We start from the raw sequence: 20,441 nt of genomic DNA on the forward strand, positions 1-20,441 counted from the left end.
TACTTATGAGAATGAGGGCAATTTGCTGCACCAAATAAAAGTACATAAAGTTACAAATTGCCTTAATATTGAGAAAAGCTGTATCTTAATTTTAAAATATTTGTATAATGAATACAAAATGTGTGAAATATTGCAAAACAAATTGTTGTTTATTCTCTGCACACATCAGGGGTCTGAAAAAACTAAAGGTTTCACCCAGATAGGAAATACAGGAAATACAATACAAAGCCTATTGATATGAGAAATAACTATACTGTTTTTGAGTACATTGAAATCAAATGAAAAAATGTGTCCAAAATCGAAATTTCCAATATTGACTCAGAATTATTAACTCAAACATTACAATAAAGATTCACTTCTCATTCAGTTAACCCACCAATAATAATCTGGACCAAGGAATCAGTGATTATCATAGATTTTTTTTTAATGAACCAATTGAACCCAGGGACAGACTGGAGACAGAAATCCTCCTGGGAATTTCTAGCACACCGCCCTAATTTTGCCTCAAGGCTCCCACAATTCTCTTCCCTTGAGGCCACCATTATTAGCTAAATAATGGCAATTCTGCACTAAAACTACTACCATCTTTAGACCAGCGCTCTGGGCTAAAGATGAACCAGTCAATCTGGCATTTGCCAGAACCGCTCTATGGCCAGTCCGTTTCTGATTAAGCCCCTTGGAGAGAGGCCTGATATTGGAGAGGTAAGTCATGAGGAAAAGCCCCTTTAGACAAGAGGTGAACATCATAGGAAACGTATGTGATGACTCACACCATACCTGACTATTTGTTTGAAGTTGACTGATTGATTTATCCAAGCCGACTATACGACGGTTATATGGTTCTGTCCGTACGATAATGACTTTTGACAAGGTTTCAAAGCCACATGGCTTAGTCACAGGGTAGGAAATACCTTGGTGTGGTTCTCATGCATTCAAACTGTGGACCCCTCTCACTGAATAATAGGCTGTTTAATTGTTACTGATACACAACGGATAGCCTATCTTTTACAGCTTAGATATAATATAATAGAACAGATCAGAATGGAATAGAGTAGAATAGATTGTGTCAGTAGTGAACTTCATTATGACACTATATCCAGAAAGCTATGACAGATATATAACCAGACACCTCTGTTCTCTTGGCCCTCCCGGGGTTCCTACAGAAGGAACATAATCCTGCAGCAACCCTAAATGTGAATTATTATATTTGCTACAGAAGGAACATAATCCTGCAGCAATAGGAAATGTGAATTATTATGTGAATTATAATTCATGGATATTTTTTGCTTTACAGGAAAATTCTCAGCAACAAAAGAGGGATCAAATTAAGATCCTACATCTGTAAAATGTCAAACGTAAATGTAAAAATGAATGCGTTTCTCGTCTGAAAATTACATCTGAAAACCTCTGTTGTATCTCGGTATCAGTTAGAAACAGGAGTCATTACAGATTCCCCATGCAGTAAACATGCTGACCCTCTCCATGAACTGATGCTAATCTTATGCTATTTGGGAGCCTATGGAGCGTTCATATCATAGGCCTACTATAGGAGAGATCAGGAATACATGTTTAAAGTTATTATAAGGGGTCTTCAAAGAGCTTTACTGGAGAGCACTGTACTGGAAAATGCACCAAATCCCTTCCACAATGGTAATGTTTTGAGAAATCTATTTTTAGATCAGAACTCTACCAGTTACTAGGTTACAGTAAATGGTGATGTCAGTCAATGTGGTGTCAGGGAATGTAATGTATGTGTCAGTCAATCAAAATGTACTTAGCAATTCTATTAATAGAAATGGTGGGTTATTGGTTATTACCATTGGTTATTTTTTAGAATGAGTATATCAGAGAGTCCTACAGCTGATATGGACTCTTCCCAGCTAGCACATTTAGTTCCTTGGAAGTTGTGAGAAAGTCAATTTTTGGTTTCCCATTGGTTCTGGGAATAAAAGCCATAAGTTTCCTGACCAGTAAAACAGAATGTTTTTTAAACGTTCTGAGAAGGGAACATTTTGCCTGTTCTTGGAAAGTTCATTTTTAGGTTGCATGGAGGTTCTGAGAACGTTTTACTATGGTTCCCTGAAAGTTTAATTGGAGGTTTTTATTAATGTTCTGAGAATGGAAAGGATAGGTTATTTGAAGGTAATTAAATAACGTTCTGAGAATAAGATTTTTAATAACACTGCTATCTTAGTTTGGGTTAACTGTTTTGAACTCCAAGCACAGATAGGAAATTAATTTGCTTACCCATTAATCATTACCCATTAATCATTACCCATTACCCATGAATCATTACCCATTACCCATTAATCATTACCCATTAATCATTACCCATTACCCATTAATCATTACCCATTAATCATTACCCATTACCCATTAATCATTACCCATTAATCATTACCCATTAATCATTACCCATTAATCATTACCCATTACCCATTAATCATTACCCATTTACTTATTATTTGAAATATAACCATGAGGAAACCTGCAGAAAATGTTATGCTGAAGTACTGAAATTCCCACAGAAGAACGTTGTTTCTTAACATTCTGGGAACAATTTGAGAACACTACCTGTAGGAAACGTTATGCAGAAGTACTAAAATTCCAACCTGAGAAAAATATGGTTCTAGCACAATTCCCAGAATGTTGTGGTAAGGTTGAATGCAAAATAACCATAGGACAATCACACTATCCCAAGCTTTAAGAAACATATAAGTCTCAGAACGTTATGTGCTGGCTGGGTCACGTATCTCAAACATGTTTTCTAGTAAAGATTGGATCTCAAAATGTTACATTTACTGTTAATAATGTGCACACACACAAAATAATAATAAGAACAGAGAGAGAACATTTTGAGTTCAGTTTACTTACACCCACTTACTCTATCAACACACAAATCACCTCTGACACCACAGATGGATCTCAGCCCGAATAACACCCACATTCAGTCTTATAGTGTGTGTGTGTATATGTGTGTGTGTAGAGTAGTTAGTTAGACCCACCACCACCAAATGACCATTTCTGCATACCCAGCAGTTGACTTCTCTAGCACTCCCTCACAAGAGATTTAAAAAATGATCCACAGATTCTGCAAAAGTAAACATCCGTTGCAGCTGTCAGACTAAATCTTGGAAAACAACATGATCTTTCAACAATATAGTGGTGTAGGAATGATGCCATGGTCTGTGTCTATATAGAGGCAATGTTATAAGCCACTTCTTTTGTTGTTTTGTATTTTCACCCCTTTTTTCTCCCCAATTTCATGGTATCCAATTGGTAGTAGTTACAGTCTTGTCTCATCGCTGCTACTCCCGTACAGACAAAGGTTGAGAGCCATGCGTCCTCCGAAACACAACCCAACCAAGCTGCACTGCTTCTTTACACAATGCCCATCCAACCCGGAAGCCAGCCACACCAACGTGTCAGAGGAAACACCGTACACCTGGCTACCGTGTCAGCGTGCACTCTGCCCATCCCGCCAGAGGAGTCGCTAGTGCCGGCCAAACCCTCCCCTAACCCCGACGACGCTGGGCCAATTGTGCGCCGCCCCATGGGCCTCCCGGTCGGGGCCGGCTGTGACAGAGCCTGGACTCAAACCCCGAATCTCTAGTGGCACAGCTAGCACTGCGATGCAGTGCCTTAGACCACTGCACCACTCGGGAGGCCTATAAGCCACATTTTACTCAAAAGTTGGTTTGCAACCACACTTGGCTTATCAGATACAAAACACATTCGAAGAGCATTACAAAAACATAGTTTATTTTTTATAATGACAATGTTTTCACCTTTCCATACTTAATCGATTGGCACTCAAGATTTATTCAGTTCTAACCAAATGGACAATCAAGTATCTATTTATATTCTATTCTATTTCTTTCTATATTATTATTTTCTGTTATGATTTGATCTGATCTCTGCTGTTCCATCCGTTCCATTATGTTCTGTTCCCAGTGGTGTAAAGTAACTAAGTAAACTACTTTGAAGTACTACTTTGTATTTTTGGGGGGTATCTGTACTTTACTATTGATTTTGTTGAGAACTTTTACTTTTACTTCACTCCATTCCGAAAGAATAATGTACTTTTCCTGAGACACCCAAAAGTACTTCAAATGCTTAACAGGACAGCAAAGGGGTCCAATTCACTCACTAAACAGAGAACATCCCTGGTTATCCCTGCTGCCTCTGATCTGGTGGGCTCACTAAACAGAGAACATCCCTGGTCATCCCTGCTGCCTCTGATCTGGTGTACTCACTAAACAGAGAACATCCCTGGTTATCCCTGCTGCCTCTGATCTGGTGGGCTCACTAAACAGAGAACATCCCCTGGTTATCCCTGCTGCCTCCCTGTCATCTGGTGGGCTCACTAAACAGAGAACATCCCTGGTTATCCCTGCTGCCTCTGATCTGGTGGGCTCACTAAACAGAGAACATCCCTGGTCATCCCTGCTGCCTCTGATCTGGAGGACTCACTAAACAGAGAACATCCCTGGTTATCCCTGCTGCCTCTGATCTGGTGGGCTCACTAAACAGAGAACATCCCTGGTCATCCCTGCTGCCTCTGATCTGGTGGGCTCACTAAACAGAGAACATCCCTGGTCATCCCTGCTGCCTCTGATCTGGTGGGCTAAATGAACACAAATGCTTCATTGTAAATTATGTCTGATTTTTGGAGTGTGCCCCTAGCTAGCCACAAATGAAATAAGCAAGACAATGGTGCCCTCAGGTTTGCTTAATATGATGAATTAGAATTTTTTATACTTTTACTTTTGATGCTTAAGTATATTTTACCAATTACATTTACTTTTGATACTTGAGTGTATTTAAAACTTAATACTTGGTTTTAAACTTTTACTCAAGTAGTATTTTACTGGGTGACTTTCACTTTTACGTGAGTCATTTCTATTAAGGAGCCTTTACTTTTACTTTGGGTACTTTTCCCACCACTGTCTGTTCCGTTCCATGCTATTCCCATTCCATACGATTCCATGCCATTATAATGTGTGAAGGGAAATATCATTCCACCAAATCCCTGGGTGGTAAAAAAAAAATGGCATAGGATCATACTTCCTAACTGAACAGTTTTTTTTATCATACCATACTTCCTAACTGAACAGTTTTTTTTATTATCATACCTTACTTCCTAACTGAACAGATTTTTTAAATCATACCTTACTTCCTAACTCAACAGATTTTTAAAATCATACTTTACTTCATAACTGAACAGTTTTTATTAGGATACATAATAATGTATCAATAACGCAGCCCTACTCTGACAGTTACACCCCACGCCTTTTCACCGTGCTATATTTACTTTAAACCGTTTTTCAAATCACACCCCCAGGGAGGGCTTACAATTATAAAACAGAACTTCATTGGACGGAAGAGATACACAGCAGAGATACACACTCTCACTCTGACACCGCCTATCTTTCAATCTCACCAACCAACGCAGCAACACCACACGGAGCAGCTGTGTTTTTGTCCCAAGAGTTCAAAGAGAGAGTGAAAGAAGCCACAATGAAGACCCAAATTCGTTTCGCGTTCTCCATACCACTCTTTGTAGTTTGTTTTTTGGTTGGTGCCTTTTCCACAGTGAATGGTAAGTTGTTTTTGTTTTGTTTACAGTTAACCTAGTTTAAGCCTTTTATAATGCGCTGAGCACACCGTGTGTCGGTCCGAGGTGGATATTGAGCAGTGGTGTCATGCGAGTATATATATATATACACATATTGGAAAGCGGTGTCCTTTTCTCTACGCAATTTATATATATATTTTTTTTACAGTGTTTGGGTATCAGCTGGACATTTCAAGGCTGGCATAAATGGCACTACCAATTCAGTTTCCCAAAGTAACACCCCATTCCTGTTTTGGGCATTTGGAGAGGTCCTTCAGTGAGGCATGGGAATACATTGCTGCATGGAATTTTTATTTATATATGTATGTACATTTTTGTTGTTTAGTATTTAACTTAACAATATGCAATGGACAGTTTTGAACACAGTTGTTGTTATCTAGTGCTTGGAGAGTGTGATTGACATGGCTAATCTAATTTTATTCACTCCCTCTGTAGCAACAGTGCTTAAAAAAGCATTTCCATATCCACCAACTAGGCTAATTGTCATTCTATAGGTATAAAGATAACATAAGCATTTCTTCGGATTAGGCATAAGTAGGTATAAAAACCTCTGCTTGAAATAACTAACACATACCTAAGGGCATTGTGTTCAAAGTGCTCCTCACAGTAGTCCCCATTATGTTTGCCCATGTCCCATCTTTATGCCGTTGGCACTCTGCTTTCTTTGCATCCAGGACATGTGTGGATGAATAGAAAGGATTTTGCATCCAGGACATGCGTGGATGAATAGAAAGGACTTTGCATCCAGGACATGTGTGGATGAATAGAAAGGACTTTGCATCCAGGACATGCGTGGATGAATAGAAAGGACTTATGGGGGAATCCATTTACATGGTGGCATTTGTTTCCTCCTCAAACTACACACTGTCCCCAATCCAGATATGCATAAATCACTGAGCTATCTTTACCAGAACCCAAGTTATGAGCTTTTAAAGTGTGCTTCAGTCAAAAAGTAAGAAGTGAGAACCACATTCAAAGATTCTATTCCGTTTCATTCTAACTGCATTGAGAGGCATGAGAGAAACACCAACACTCTCTGCAATTGCTGGTGTTGTTTGTATTAAATAACCATTACTAGAACTAATTATTACACTGAACAATAATATACAAATATATTTAAATTGGATAATTTTACATTTCAGTGTGATTATGAACAGTAAACAACAAATCCTTAAAAACAAACACTAATAGAAAACCCTGGATGGCAGGAAAGATCGCAGAAATAAGGACCAAAATAATGACAATAATTGAACTTCAGCTCGCAGGAAAAGGTACTGGAACGCGTTGCCGACATCTCCATGGCCAGGTGGAACAATCTCATTTGCTGAGAGATAAGATGAAATGTGTCATACAGGAATAGTAAAAACAATACAAATACTCCCAGCAATACAAGACAATCATACAAAATATAAATATGTAGTGAGGCAAGTAAAATAGTAGAGTTCCAGTGTGCAAAAGACCCCAATGGCAGTGGGCAGGAAGGATTTAATTCATGTTGATATTAATTAATTTGACCGTGTCTATCTCTCTGACAAACACAAAGTGATCTCTGACGCAAACTCCTTAGATCACCATTCATAAAAGTTTACTGACAACTCCATCATTTTAGCTAATTGATTGTGATCATTAGATGTCCTGTCTTTGTCTCTGTGTTTGTGTGTCTGAGGGCGAAAACAACATGTTTCACGTGCTTTATCAGTCTCATTTATTATTTATCAGTCTTATTTATTTTGGTCCACAAGAAAGTAAATTGTCATGAAGACTCTAATGTTTTACACACACACACACACACACACACACACACACACATTCTCTAGATCACCTTTACTCCACACACAGAATTGCATACAAAACTCTCCCTTGCCCTCCATTTGGGAAATCTGACCATAACTCTATCCTGATTCCTGCTTACAAGCAAAAACTCAAAACAGGAAGTACCAGTGACGCACGCGCTCAATACAGAAGTGGTCTGATGAAGCAGATAGTAAGCTACAAGACTATTTTCGCTAGCACAGACTGGAATATGTTCCGGGATTCATCGGATGGCATTAAGAAGTTTACCACATCAGTGACCGTACGTACATATCCCAACCAGAAGCCGTGAATTACAGGCAGCATCCGTACTGAGCTAAAATCTAGAGCTGCTGCTTTCAAGGAGTGGGATACTAATCCGGCCATTTACAAGAAATCCCACTACGACCTCCGACGAGCCATTAAACAGGCAAAGCATCAATATAGGACTAAGGTCAAATCCTAATATGCCAGCGCTGACGCTCATCAGATGTGGCAGGGCTTGCAAACCGGCACAGATTACAAATGGAAAGCCAGCCACAAGCTGCCCAGTGACGCGATCCTACCAGACTAGCTAAATGCCTTCTGTGCTTGCTTCGACGCAAGCAACACTGAACCATGCATGAGGGCACCAGCTGTTCCGGATGACTGTGACCATACTCGCCTTAGCCGACCTTTTTAAACAGGTTAACAGTCACAAGGCCGTAGGGACAGACGGATTACCAGGACACGTAAGCAGAGCATGCGCTGAACAGGTGGCAAGTGTCTGACATTTTCAACCTCTCCCTATTACTGTTTTAGTACACAAGGGGCTGCTAAAAAAGCCCATTGGTGTCTATCACCAGAATGCTAACAAAATTAGCACAAGTACTAGCGAATTTCCATAGAGGCTGCGAACTAAATAGGCCAATGACCGCAAACAACAAACTAATTGCAGAGATAGGCAATCCAGCTCATAAAGTTATATGAGTGTAGGTAGTAGCTACTTGGTGAGTTTGGAAATTAACAAGCGAATGTGAACTAAAGATATTGTGCAAATGAGCACATTGTTTATGAATGTTTGTCTGAAGGAAGAACAGCACTGGCTCTGGAGCAACATGTGTACACGCTGTGTCTGTGTTAGGGCAGTGGGCCTTCCTGCTCTGCTCGAAGGGCAGGCAGGTAGCCTAGCGGTTAAGCTAATGACATTGTATGCTTAACTAGCTTGCTTACCTTGCTTGCTCCTAGTTGAAGATGATCTCTTCATGATGAGGTGACTGGATTGGATTCCTCATTTTGTTGACAATCGTTGGCACCACTCGTAAAATAATCATTGATTTGCTGGTAATTCAGAGTGTACTGGCACCATTACTCATAGTAATGACAACTACTTAGCAATGACAACTAATAGCCACATCGCTATTTATCTGAGTCGGCTGTTAATGATTATTGATGACTGAGACAGCGGGAAGACTGCGTGTGCTAGGCTACTATAGGATGACAGGAGCCCAATCTCAATTCTCACCCCTTCTCGCCTGTGCACTCGTTCACACCCCCTCAAAGATTTAAAAGCAATGGATTGGTGTATTGGTAGACATTTCATCGACACCTATCTGATGATTTTACGTCTTTGAGGGGAGTGCAGACAAGTGGCAGGGCGTAGCAAGAAATAGGATGCGGCTCAAAAAGGATGGAAGATGACTAAAGCTGCCTCTCACTTCCAACAAGTTTACGATAGGATATCGATTGATTACTACCTAAAATCGAAATAAATCTGAACTGTGTAAATGAATGGAATCCTGTTATTTTGGCCAGCTAATAACCACCAATCAAGGCAAGCAAATTGCAGCGGTGATAGAAGTGTGAATATGATTAGGAATGGACAAAACTTAGCTCCATTCCTTTTGACAAAATGAAATTGGACCACTTGTGATCATATCTACATCGTTGATTGTAAATGACTGTATTACTAGCTAGCTAGGTAATTATTTTGTGTCTAAACCAGATTTCATTGATCCGTAGCATGTTATCTTGAGTGGTCCTTGTCGGCTGCGACACTCACAAGGGGGCGTTTGAGCTAGCATTTTTCATGTTGGGCATACTAGCTCACATGTCAACCTTAAATGCCTTTTAGCAATCATAAAATATTTGTACATAACATTTGCCATTCAATGTTTACCTGCATATTCCCTGCATTTTTGTAGTATAAAACATTTGACAAGCAATTTAAATGTCAACGACAACAGCAAAAAGCATATTGGCTATGGGCAATTCCATGGTAACAGAATGATTCTGAGACTCCGATACCAGAATTTGGACTTCGATACCAGGTTTATTGTCATGATACTCGATAGCATCACAATACCAAAATGATACCATAGCAAAAAATTAAGCCAGGTCACAAAATGGAACTTGATCCAGACAGATCCTTTGTGTTTATCATTACGTTTGACATTTTTTTGGTACGTTTTTTCAGAGAAAGCCATGTATATCACAACTCAGGATATGACCCAGATGCAGACATGGGAGTCGGATAGTACAGTTCTCCGATTATTTATTAGAAACACTGGGCAAGCAACGGGCAGGTCAAGGGCAGGCATAGGTTTGTGATCAGGTCAGAGGCAGGCAGGTACAGGACAGCAGGCAGGCTCAGGGTCAGGGCAGGCAGAATGGTCAGAACCGGGAAAAATTAGGAAACAGAACTAGAGAAACAGGAAGGCGGGAAAGAACGCTGGTAAGACCGGTATTTGCAAACCGGTATTTAATAGTTGCAACATTTCTACATGCCGTGTTGTATTATTCAAGTGTGCTCAGTGCAACATGAGTGGGGAGCCAACATGATGCAGCCCAGAATCCCAGTGAGTGCATTTTAAAAGAGAAAGTCCTTGCCCTAAAATGTAGTCTAAACTCATTTATTTTCTTCCTAGGGGCATAAGGCTAGCAGCGGTAAATACACATATCTCAAAGCCAAAGCACTGATATTGGGCCCATTTCAAGACTATGGTGTTAATGAGTTTTTAAAGTTGATATTATATATTGACTGTTAATTAGACTTTTCACATTGCACAAGTTTATGAACATGTCATTTAGTAAACCTGTAAACAATACATTCATTACATTAAGTGCATCTGGGTTGACAAATACATGTATTATATTCTACATCTCGTTTTACTCTAAAATGAGTTCCAATACATGTCATTAACATGGCTACCATTAGGGGGCGGCAGGTAGCCTAGTGGGTAGCGCGTTGGGCCAGTAACCAAAAGGTTGCTGGGTCGAATCCCTGAGCTGACAAGGTAAAAATCTGTCGTTCTGCCCCTGAACAAGGCAGTTAACCCACTTCCCCTGTAGGCCATCACTGTAAATAGGGATTTTTTCAAAATAAATGTTAAATAATTTAAAAAATAAATCATTAATAAATACTTGTTCTGTATTTTTAACAGATCAGGGCTGAAAAAACAGACTGCTGCTACCTGATTGGTTGAATGCGGTGCACAACCCTCATTAGCATAGTGGTGGATCTTTTTTGATTTATTATTAAGACAGTATCCTTATTTTCCCTTTTTTCACCAACGAACCATTCAATCCAGTTAAGGAGGAAACCGCCAACTCTGCAGCCTGAATGGAGGATGTTTTATGTTAAATAAAGGTTAAATAAATACATTTAAAATAAATATAGGAACTGGTCCACGGGGGACATGAGTGTATTGTCACCTGGACACATTAAAGTTGGACTTAAGATCACTGCTGCGCCAGTGAGAGAGACAAGGAGGCAAGGAAGCGCTACTGTTTTGGTCTGCATGCAGCCCGAGCAGTGTCATACAAAATGTTTACAAAGCTAGGGAAGAGCTGAAGGTTCTGGGAACTAAGGCAGGTTTTCTGGGGTTTTGTTAGGGGTAGGTTTGATTGGGAAGGCTCAGAGTAAGATTCAATGCTGTAACTAATGTAGATTTACACTATCAGAACTGTACATGGCTGGCCTGGTTATACTGTACATCCACAATAGTTGCTAGAAAGGATAATGTGAAAATAAAATATCAGAGCCAGCACAGTATGGTTTGGGTCGGTTGTATGGTTTCATTGGAACGTTGCAAGAATAGTCCAGTTTCTGGGGGTTAGAAGAATATTGCATCAACATCATGCCAAACATATACAGAAACTGCCATGTTCTCAGAATATAAGATATTCTAGACACGTTTCATGGGAACTGTTTAAAGCAGGACGTTCTGGCATAGTCCCGTGGAGGTTTTTGTCTAGTTCCCAGCTTGTTCCGGTGATGTCCCTAAATACATTTTTCAAGTTCTGTTTGACATTAAGGGAATGTTCTCCTAACACTAACGCTTCAACATGCTAAATAGGTTCTCAGGAGGTTTTTGCTAACATGAATAGAATTTCCCCCTAACTAACGGAAAACTGGACACTCAAACATCAGGGTATCATTACAAAAACATTCTCTCTCCCTAGAAGTGTTAGCTGGGTCAAGCTTTGTGCCGAGTCAAGTCACTGGTCAGTGTTGTGGTAAGGGAAGTGCAAAGCCATGATTTGTGTCATGCTGAGGCTTACTTTTTCTCACAACAAGACCACATGGGGCAGCTGACAGAACCAGGGCTAAATATAGTTAGATTCAGGGCCAAATGCTTGACGTGTGTGTGTGTGCACGTGTGTATCCTATGAACCATTCAAGAAGCTGCAGCCTGCCATAGCCTTTGCCATCTGCAGTGCCAGTAGGGTCCTGCCTTTGGGGACCCGTCTCATTTTTGTTCTGATGGCTTTGTTTAATGTCAACTCTTTCCGAGGGCCTCGTATTCATTTTTAATAGCGACCGGCTAATCAATCTTTCTTTGCAAAATGGAACATTCCAATTTGGGCCTCGGTGTCGTTCGTCCCACTTTCCAATCTGTTGTGTTAAATATTTTAAATGCCATCCTATGATCTGATACATGCAGCCAAACTCAATTCAAACTTCGCAGCATCCTTTTGTGGCCAGCAAAGTGACTCACTTGATTAGAAGAGTTTCGGAACAGTGATTTTATACACAATCTGAAGTGTAACAAGTAGAAATGGTAGGCATTCAGACTTAGCAATAAGGCTTTGCCAATAACATGAAGTTCATAGAAGCTACAGTACTCTAGGCTACGTGAGTTAGCCTATGTCTGAGAATGGCTTTTTATGTGTATTTATATAAGTTGTTTATTTTTGGATTGCGGATAGATCTTCAGTTTCTTGGCATTTTCTCGCATGGAATAGCCTACATTTCTCAGAGCAAGAATAGACTGACGAGTTTCAGAAGAAAGGTCTTTGTTTCTGGCCATTTTGAGTCTGTAAATCGAACCCACAAATGCTGATGCTCCAGATACTCAACTAGTCTAAAGAAAGCCAGTTTGATTGCTTCTTTAAATCAGCACAACAGTTTTGAGCTGTGCAAACATAATTGTAAAAGGGTTTTCTAATGATCAATTAGCCTTTTAAAATGATAAACTTGGATTAGCTAACACAGCGTGCCATTGGAACACAGGAGTGATGGTTGCTGATAATGGGTTGCTGATAATGGGCCCATGTAGATATTTCATACAAAATCATCTGTTTTCAGCTACAATAGTCATTTACAACACTAACACTGTCTACACTGTATGTCTGATCAATGTTATTTTAATGGCCAATTTTCTTTAGCTTTTCTTTCAAAAACAAGGACATTTCTAAGTGACCCAAAACTTTTGAACGGTAGTGTGTGTACACAAGATATACAACACGACTAGTGTGCTCTTAAAACTGTGCACTTTTGGTTTTGTAATCTCATTTTCAAACAAAACAGCCTTTTTCCATATGGTCAATATACCACGGCTAAAGACTGTTCTTATTCGCCATGGAGTGCCTGGATACAGCCCTTAGCCGTGGTATATTGGCCATATACCACAAACCCCTGAGGTGCCTTATTGCTATTATAAACTGGTTACCAATATAATTAGATAATTAAAAATAAATATTTTGTCATACCTGTGGTATACGGTCTGATATACTACGGCTGTCAACCAAACAGCATTCAGGGCTCGAACCAGCCAGTTTATCATTTTGTTTATACCCCTGATTTAGCTTCATGTCATGCTTGATGATAACTTGAGTGTTCTCGACCGACTTTTTATAGGAGACATGATTTTGCCCTTGGTTGCATAGCATGATGTGCTTACTAATCTACTAACTGCACATTTTGTCATTGAACGTACACGCGCAGCAAGAATAAACTTTGTCTGCAGTGGATGTTCTTACGCATCAATTCGATTAGAAGACTGCCCACTTACGTCTAGGCGCATTCTTTTTGTAGCGAATTAAGCCTGGTAATTCTATTGCAACAGCATGACAACAACCTTCTCCTGCCCTCCCCTCCCGGCCTTCTAATTGTCCTCAAATGGACCACTCCTGGGAGTTTGTAGGGAACCTGGCTCGCGTAAACAGTCCCAGGTCTTTTTGAAATGACGCCAATGTCTCTAGTCTGTTGTTTTTGTTTTCCACCTGCCTTTCTAATGCGATCACCCCTGTTGGTGTCTGTTGGCCCAAGCAGCCTGACATGCAAACCTCACAGGCCACGTTGTGAGCACGAGCATTGAAAAATAAATGTACATATACATGATATTCAATCATTTCACCTACACCGCTTGCGCATGTGAATGAGCGTCTGAGTAGCCAAGTGCTAAAATGTAACTTAGTTCTATTTGAAATGTGCCACGCGCTGCAAGTCCCCTCCTTATTGGCTACCAGGAAGCTACAAACCCACGTGGATGTTTTAAAGACAAAACAAGAAGAGATTCATTTAAAGATAACTAACTAGGTTTACCTTTTATCTGTCGATTAAGCGTCAGAGTATATACACACACAATTTCGTGCAGGTCAAAATTCTTCAAAGAACCAGCTAAAAAGAGGGTCTTAAGCATGACCGGTGAAATATGATATTTTAACCTGCATGTCATGATTTCGTCTTGCGTGGATGGTGAAAATCAAAACGCTTGCGATGTCAGATGCACACACGTGACTGGTGTAGTTAGCATGTGAGCTTGATCCTCTCAGTAGCAGATTAATCTGGAGTGACTCTTGAACACAGACCTCTGACAGTCTATACAGCATTATATACAGGGCATTTGGAAAGTATTTAGACCCTTAGAAATTCTCCACATTGTAATGTTAAAGCCGTATTCTAAAATGGATTACGTTTAAAATGTTTCTCATCAATCTACACACAATACCCCATAATGACAAAGCAAAAACAGTTTTTTAAAACATTTTTGCAAATGTATTCAAAAAAAGAAAACATACCTTAATTACATAAGTATTCAGACACTTTGCTATGAGACTTGAAATTGAGCTCAGGTGCATCCTGTTTCCATTAATCATCCTTAAGATGGTTCTACAACTTGATTGGAGTCCACCTGTGGTAAATTCAACTGATTGGACATGATTTGGAAAGACACCCACAGTTGACAGTGCATGTCAGAGCACAAACCAAGCCATGAGGTTGTTTAATGGCTCGTCGGAGGTCGTAGTGGGATTTCTTGTAAATGGCCGGATTGGTATCCCACTCCTTGAAAGCAGCAGCTCTAGATTTTAGCTCAGTACGGATGCTGCCTGTAATTCACGGCTTCTGGTTGGGATATGTACGTACGGTCACTGATGTGACAGGGAGGTGATCAAGAACCCGATGGTCATTCTGACAGAGCTCCAGAGTTCCTCTGTAAAGATGGGAGAACCTTCCAGAAGGACAACCATCTCTGCAGCACTCCACCAATCAGGCCTTTATGGTAGAGTGGCCAGACGGAAGCCACTCCTCAGTAAAAGCCACATGACAGCCAGCTTGGAGTTAGCCAAAAGTCACCTAAAAGACACTGACACTGACCATGAGAAACAAGATTCTCTGGTCTGATGAAACTTGCCTGAATGCCAAGTGTCACATCTGGAGGAAAACTGGCACCACCCCTATGGTGAAGCATGGAAGGGGGCAGCATCATGCTGTGGGGACACTTTTCAGCGGCAGGGACTGGGAGACTAGTCAGGATCGAGGGAAAGATGAACGGCGCAAAGTACAGAGCGATTCTTGATGCAAACTTGCTCCAGAGCACTCAGGACCTCAGAATAGTACAAACATTTACCTTCCAACAGGACAATGACCCTAAGCACACAGCCAAGACAAAGCAGGAGTGGCTTCAGGACAAGTCTGTGAATGTCTTTGAGTGGCCCAGCTAGACCCCTGACTTGAACCCGACTTGAGCCAACCCCCACGATGTTCGGGAGTCCAGTAGGGCTATCACGGCATAGGCGGAACCTCCCTCGACGTCCAAGGGGGGTGGAGGGGTGTTGTGGGGGACAGCATCAGCCAGGGGACCAGAAACCACCGGCCTGAGAAGCGAGACATGAAAAGGTGCGATAAGGTAGTCACTAGGAACCCGTAACCTATACGTCACCTTGTTGACCCTCCGGAGAACCTTGAATGGCCACACAAACAAGGGGCTCAGCTTCTTGCAGGGCAGGCCAAGTGGGAGATTCCTGGCAGAGAGCCAGACACGATTCCCAGGTTGGAATACGGGAGTCTCACTGTGGTGGCGGTCTGCCTGCTCCTTCTGACGGACGGTGCACCGGAACCATTCGTCCACCGCAGGGGCTTCGGTCTGGCTCGGAATCCACTGAGCCAGGGCCAGCTTATAACCCAGGGCACACTGGAGGAGTGACATAATGAATTCTGGGCATATTCCGCCCAGGGAAGGAATTGGGTCCTCTCCCCATGCCGGTTCTGGCAGTGACTCCTCAGGAACCCACCCCAGCTCCTGGTTCATCCTCTCCACCTGCTGGTTGGACTGACCGTGACCCCCAGTTTCTCCATGCAAGCCCTCCATACCCGTGACGTGAATTGAGGCCCACGGTCGGAGACAATGTACTCCGGAAGGCCATAGTGCCAGACTACCTGCTGGAACAGTGCCTCAGCGATCTGGAGAGCTGTAGGGAGACCAGAGAGCGGAATATACCGGCATGATTTTGAAAATCTGTCCACAACCACCAGAATGATGGTGAAACCGTCAGAGGAGGGGAGATCGGTAACAAAGTCAATGGGCAGACAAGACCAGGGACGCTGAGGCACGGGAAGGATCTTCCCTGCTGGACCGTGCCGGTGGGACTTAGTTTGGGCACACACAGAACAGGAGTTGATGTAACAAATAACGTCCTGTGCCTAGGTGGGCCACCAATGCTTCTCAGAGAGATTGAATAGTACAGGTGATCCCAGGATGTTCAGCGACGACAGCCGTGTATGCCCAGGTCAAAAGCCTTATCCCTGTGAGAATGTAGATGCGCTCAGGAGGACAGGTAGTGGGTGTAGATTCCCTCTCCAGAGCCTGGCGAATGTCCAAATAAACAGTGCCTCGCGAAAGTATTCACCCCCCTGGCATTTTTCATATTTTGTTGGCTTACAACCTGACATTAAAATGTATGTTTTGGGGAGTTGTATCATTTGATTTACACAACATGCCAACCACTTTGAAGATGCAAATATTGTTTTATTGTGAAACAAACAAGAAATATGACAAAACTGAAAACTTGAGCATGCATAGCTATTCAGCCCCCTAAAGTCAATGCTTTGTAGAGCCACCCTTTGCAGAAATTACAGCTGCAAGTCTCTTGGGGTATGTCTCTATAAGCTTGGCACATCTAGCCATTGGGATTTTTGCCCATTCTTTAAGGGAAAACTGCTCCAGCTCCTTCACGTTTGATGGGTTCTGCTGGTGTACAGCAATATTTAAGTCTTACCACAGATGGCTTTTTTCTGGCCACTCTTCAATAAAGCCCAGCTCTGTGGAGTGCACGGCTTAAAGTGGTCCTATGGACAGATACTCCAATCTCCGCTGTGGAGCTTTGCAGCTCCTTCAGGGTTATCTTTGGTCTCTTTGTTAATTTGGTCTCCTCTCTGATTAATGCCCTCCTTGCCTGGTCTGTGAGTTTTGGTGGGTGGCCCTCTCTTGGCAGGTTTGTTGTGGTGCCATATTCTTTCCATGTTTTAATAATGGATTTAATTGTGCTCCATGGGATGTTGAAAGATTCTGATATTTTTTTGTAACCCAACCCTGATCTGTACTTCTCCACAACTTTGTCCCTGACCTGTTTGGAGAGCTCCTTGGTCTTCATGGTGCCACTTGCTTGGTGGTGCCCTTTGCTTAGTGGTGTTGCAGACTCTGGGGCCTTTGTAAATGAACAGGCTGCTGTGTGTGATTTGTGTGTGTGTGTGTGTGTGTGTGTGTGTGTGTATGTATATATATATTACTGCTCAGGAAAAAATAAAGGGAACACTAAAATAACACATCCTAGATCTGAATGAATGAAATATTCTTATTAAATACTTTTTTCCTTACATAGTTGAATGTGCTGACAACAAAATCACACAAAATGTATCAATGGAAATCAAATGTATCATCCCATGGAGGTCTGGCTTTGGAGTGACCCTCAAAATTAAAGTGGAAAACCACACTACAGGCTGATCCAACTTTGATGTAATGTTCTTAAAACAAGTCAAAATGAGGCTCAGTAGTGTGTGAGGCCTCCACGTGCCTGTATCAAATCAAATCAAATTTATTTATATAGCCCTTCGTACATCAGCTGATATCTCAAAGTGCTGTACAGAAACCCAGCCTAAAACCCCAAACAGCAAGCAATGCAGGTGTAGAAGCACCTCCCTACAACGCCTGGGCATGAAGTGGTAGATGGTCTCCTGAGGGATCTCCTACCAGACCTGGACTAAAGCATCCGCCAACTCCTGGACAGTCTGTGGTGCAACGTGACGTTGGTGGATGGAGCGTGACATGATGTCCCAGATGTGCTCAATTAGATTCAGGTCTGGGGAACGGGCGGGCCAGTCCATAGCATCAATGCCTTCCGCTTGCAGGAACTGCTGACACAATCCAGCCACAAGAGGTCTAGCATTGTCTTGCATTAGGAGGAACCCATGGCCAACCGCACCAGCATATGGTCTCACAAGGGGTCTGAGGATCTCATCTCGGTACCTAATGGCAGTCAGGCTACCTCTGGCGAGCACATGGAGGGCTGTGCGGCCCCCCAAAGAAATGCCACCCCACACCATGACTGACCCACCACCAAACTGGTCATGCTGGAGGATGTTGCAGGCAGCAGAACGTTCTCCACGGCGTCTCCAGACTCTGTCACGTCTGTCACATGTGCTCAGTGTGAACCTGCTTTCATCTGTGAAGAGCACAGGGCGCCAGTGGCGAATTTGCCAATCTTGGTGTTCTCTGGCAAATGCCAAACGTCCTGCACGGTGTTGGGCTATAAGCACAACCCCCACCAGTGGACGTCGGGCCCTCATACCACCCTCATGGAGTCTGTTTCTGACCGTTTGAGCAGACACATGCACATTTGTGGCCTGCTGGAGGTCATTTTGCAGAGCTCTGGCAGTGCTCCTCCTGCTCCTCCTTGCACAAAGGCGGCGGTAGCGGTCCTGCTGCTGGGTTGTTGCCCTCCTACGGCCTCCTCCACGTCTCCTGATGTACTGGCCTGTCTCCTGGTAGCGCCTCCATGCTCTGGACACTACGCTGACAGACACAGCAAACCTTCTTGCCACAGCTCGCATTGATGTGCCATCCTGGATGAGCTGCACTACCTGAGCCACTTGTGTGGGTTGTAGACTCCGTCTCATGCTACCACTAGAGTGAAAGCACCGCCAGCATTCAAAAGTGACCAAAACATCAGCCAGGAAGCATAGGAACTGAGAAGTGGTCTGGTCACCACTTGCAGAACCACTACTTTATTGGGGGTGTCTTGCTAAATGCCTATAATTTCCACCTGTTGTCTATTCCATTTGCACAACAGCATGTGAAATTTATTGTCAATCAGTGTTGCTTCCTAAGTGGACAGTTTGATTTCACAGAAGTGTAATTGACTTGGAGTTACATTGTGTTGTTTAAGTGTTCCCTTTATTTTTTTGAGATATATATATATATATATATTACTGACATCATGTGACATTTAGATTGCACACAGGTGGACTTTATTTAACTAATTATGTGACTTCTGAAGGTAATTGGTTGCACCAGATCTTATTTAGGGGCTTCATAGCAAAGGGTGAATATATATGCACACACCACCTTTATTTTTAAAATTTCACTTCACCAATTTGGACAATTTTGTGTATGTCCATTACATGAAATCCAAATAAAAATCCATTTAAATTACAGGTTGTAATGCAACAAAATAGGAAAAACACCAATGGGGGTGAATACTTTTGCAAGACACAGTACATCCCAGACCACAGGGGATACGACTTGAGATTGAAGGCAGGTCATCTGGCATTCGGGTGCCCAGTCCATGATTTTCATCCTAGACCATGAGATGGTGGGGTTATGGCATTGGAGGCAGAAGATGATCTTGTGAACTGGAGCATGAATTAAGAAGAAAGGAATGTTTACCTGATGAGTGGTGTGGTGTGGTGATGTGTGTAATGGTTCCGGATCCTAGTGGTCGATTTATCCAGGGCTTGAACCGGAAACTGAGAGGAGAGCGGGTATGAGGTGATGTTGAGGGAGGATTCAAGGGTCTGCTCAATAAAGTTCCCTGCAGCACCGAAATCCACTAGCGCTATAAAAACAGTACGAGTGACAGCCAGCTGGTGTTAGCGACACTAAAGGGTCTGGCAGAAAATGATGCAGATGAGATACACCTGCCCCAGGAGGTGGAAGATCACGTGACCGTTCCTCTGCTCTCGTGGCCCCAAGGTAGGACATACCGGACACTGCTGGACCACTCCTTGGGAAAGGAGCCACAGCTTTTTCCGTCTATGTCGTTCAGCCGCGGGGAGTCTTGTGACCCCTACCTACAGAGTGGTCACTGAGGGAGGGAGAGAAGCAATAAGGCTACCGACACTCCCAATGTAGGTTATCCAGATGGCCATCGCGATAAGTGCATCCAAGGAGAGGTTGTCATTTCGACATGCCAGTTCCATCTGGACTTCCTCTCGCAGTCCTCTTCTGAATAGCGTATGGAGCGCTGGCTC

The 20,441-nt window shown here is 42.4% G+C and overlaps 1 protein-coding gene across 2 annotated transcripts in view; it reads left to right on the forward strand.

Annotated features, from left to right (window-relative positions):
* Positions 1-5,405: 5,405 nt before the first annotated feature.
* The window catches only part of mfge8b (milk fat globule EGF and factor V/VIII domain containing b), a 45,963-nt gene continuing 30,927 nt past the window's right edge, over positions 5,406-20,441 (forward strand). The window contains exon 1 of one of the 2 annotated variants that reach the window (XM_024400352.2): positions 5,406-5,602. In XM_024400352.2, the coding sequence (XP_024256120.1) occupies positions 5,521-5,602 (82 nt within the window). In that variant the 5' untranslated portion in view covers positions 5,406-5,520. The remainder of the gene's footprint in view (positions 5,603-20,441) is intronic. The other variant, XM_024400353.2, reaches the window with a different exon arrangement.

The sequence above is a fragment of the Oncorhynchus tshawytscha genome, linkage group LG19 (assembly GCF_018296145.1).
Source record: "Oncorhynchus tshawytscha isolate Ot180627B linkage group LG19, Otsh_v2.0, whole genome shotgun sequence".
Classification (NCBI taxonomy): Eukaryota; Metazoa; Chordata; class Actinopteri; order Salmoniformes; family Salmonidae; genus Oncorhynchus; species Oncorhynchus tshawytscha.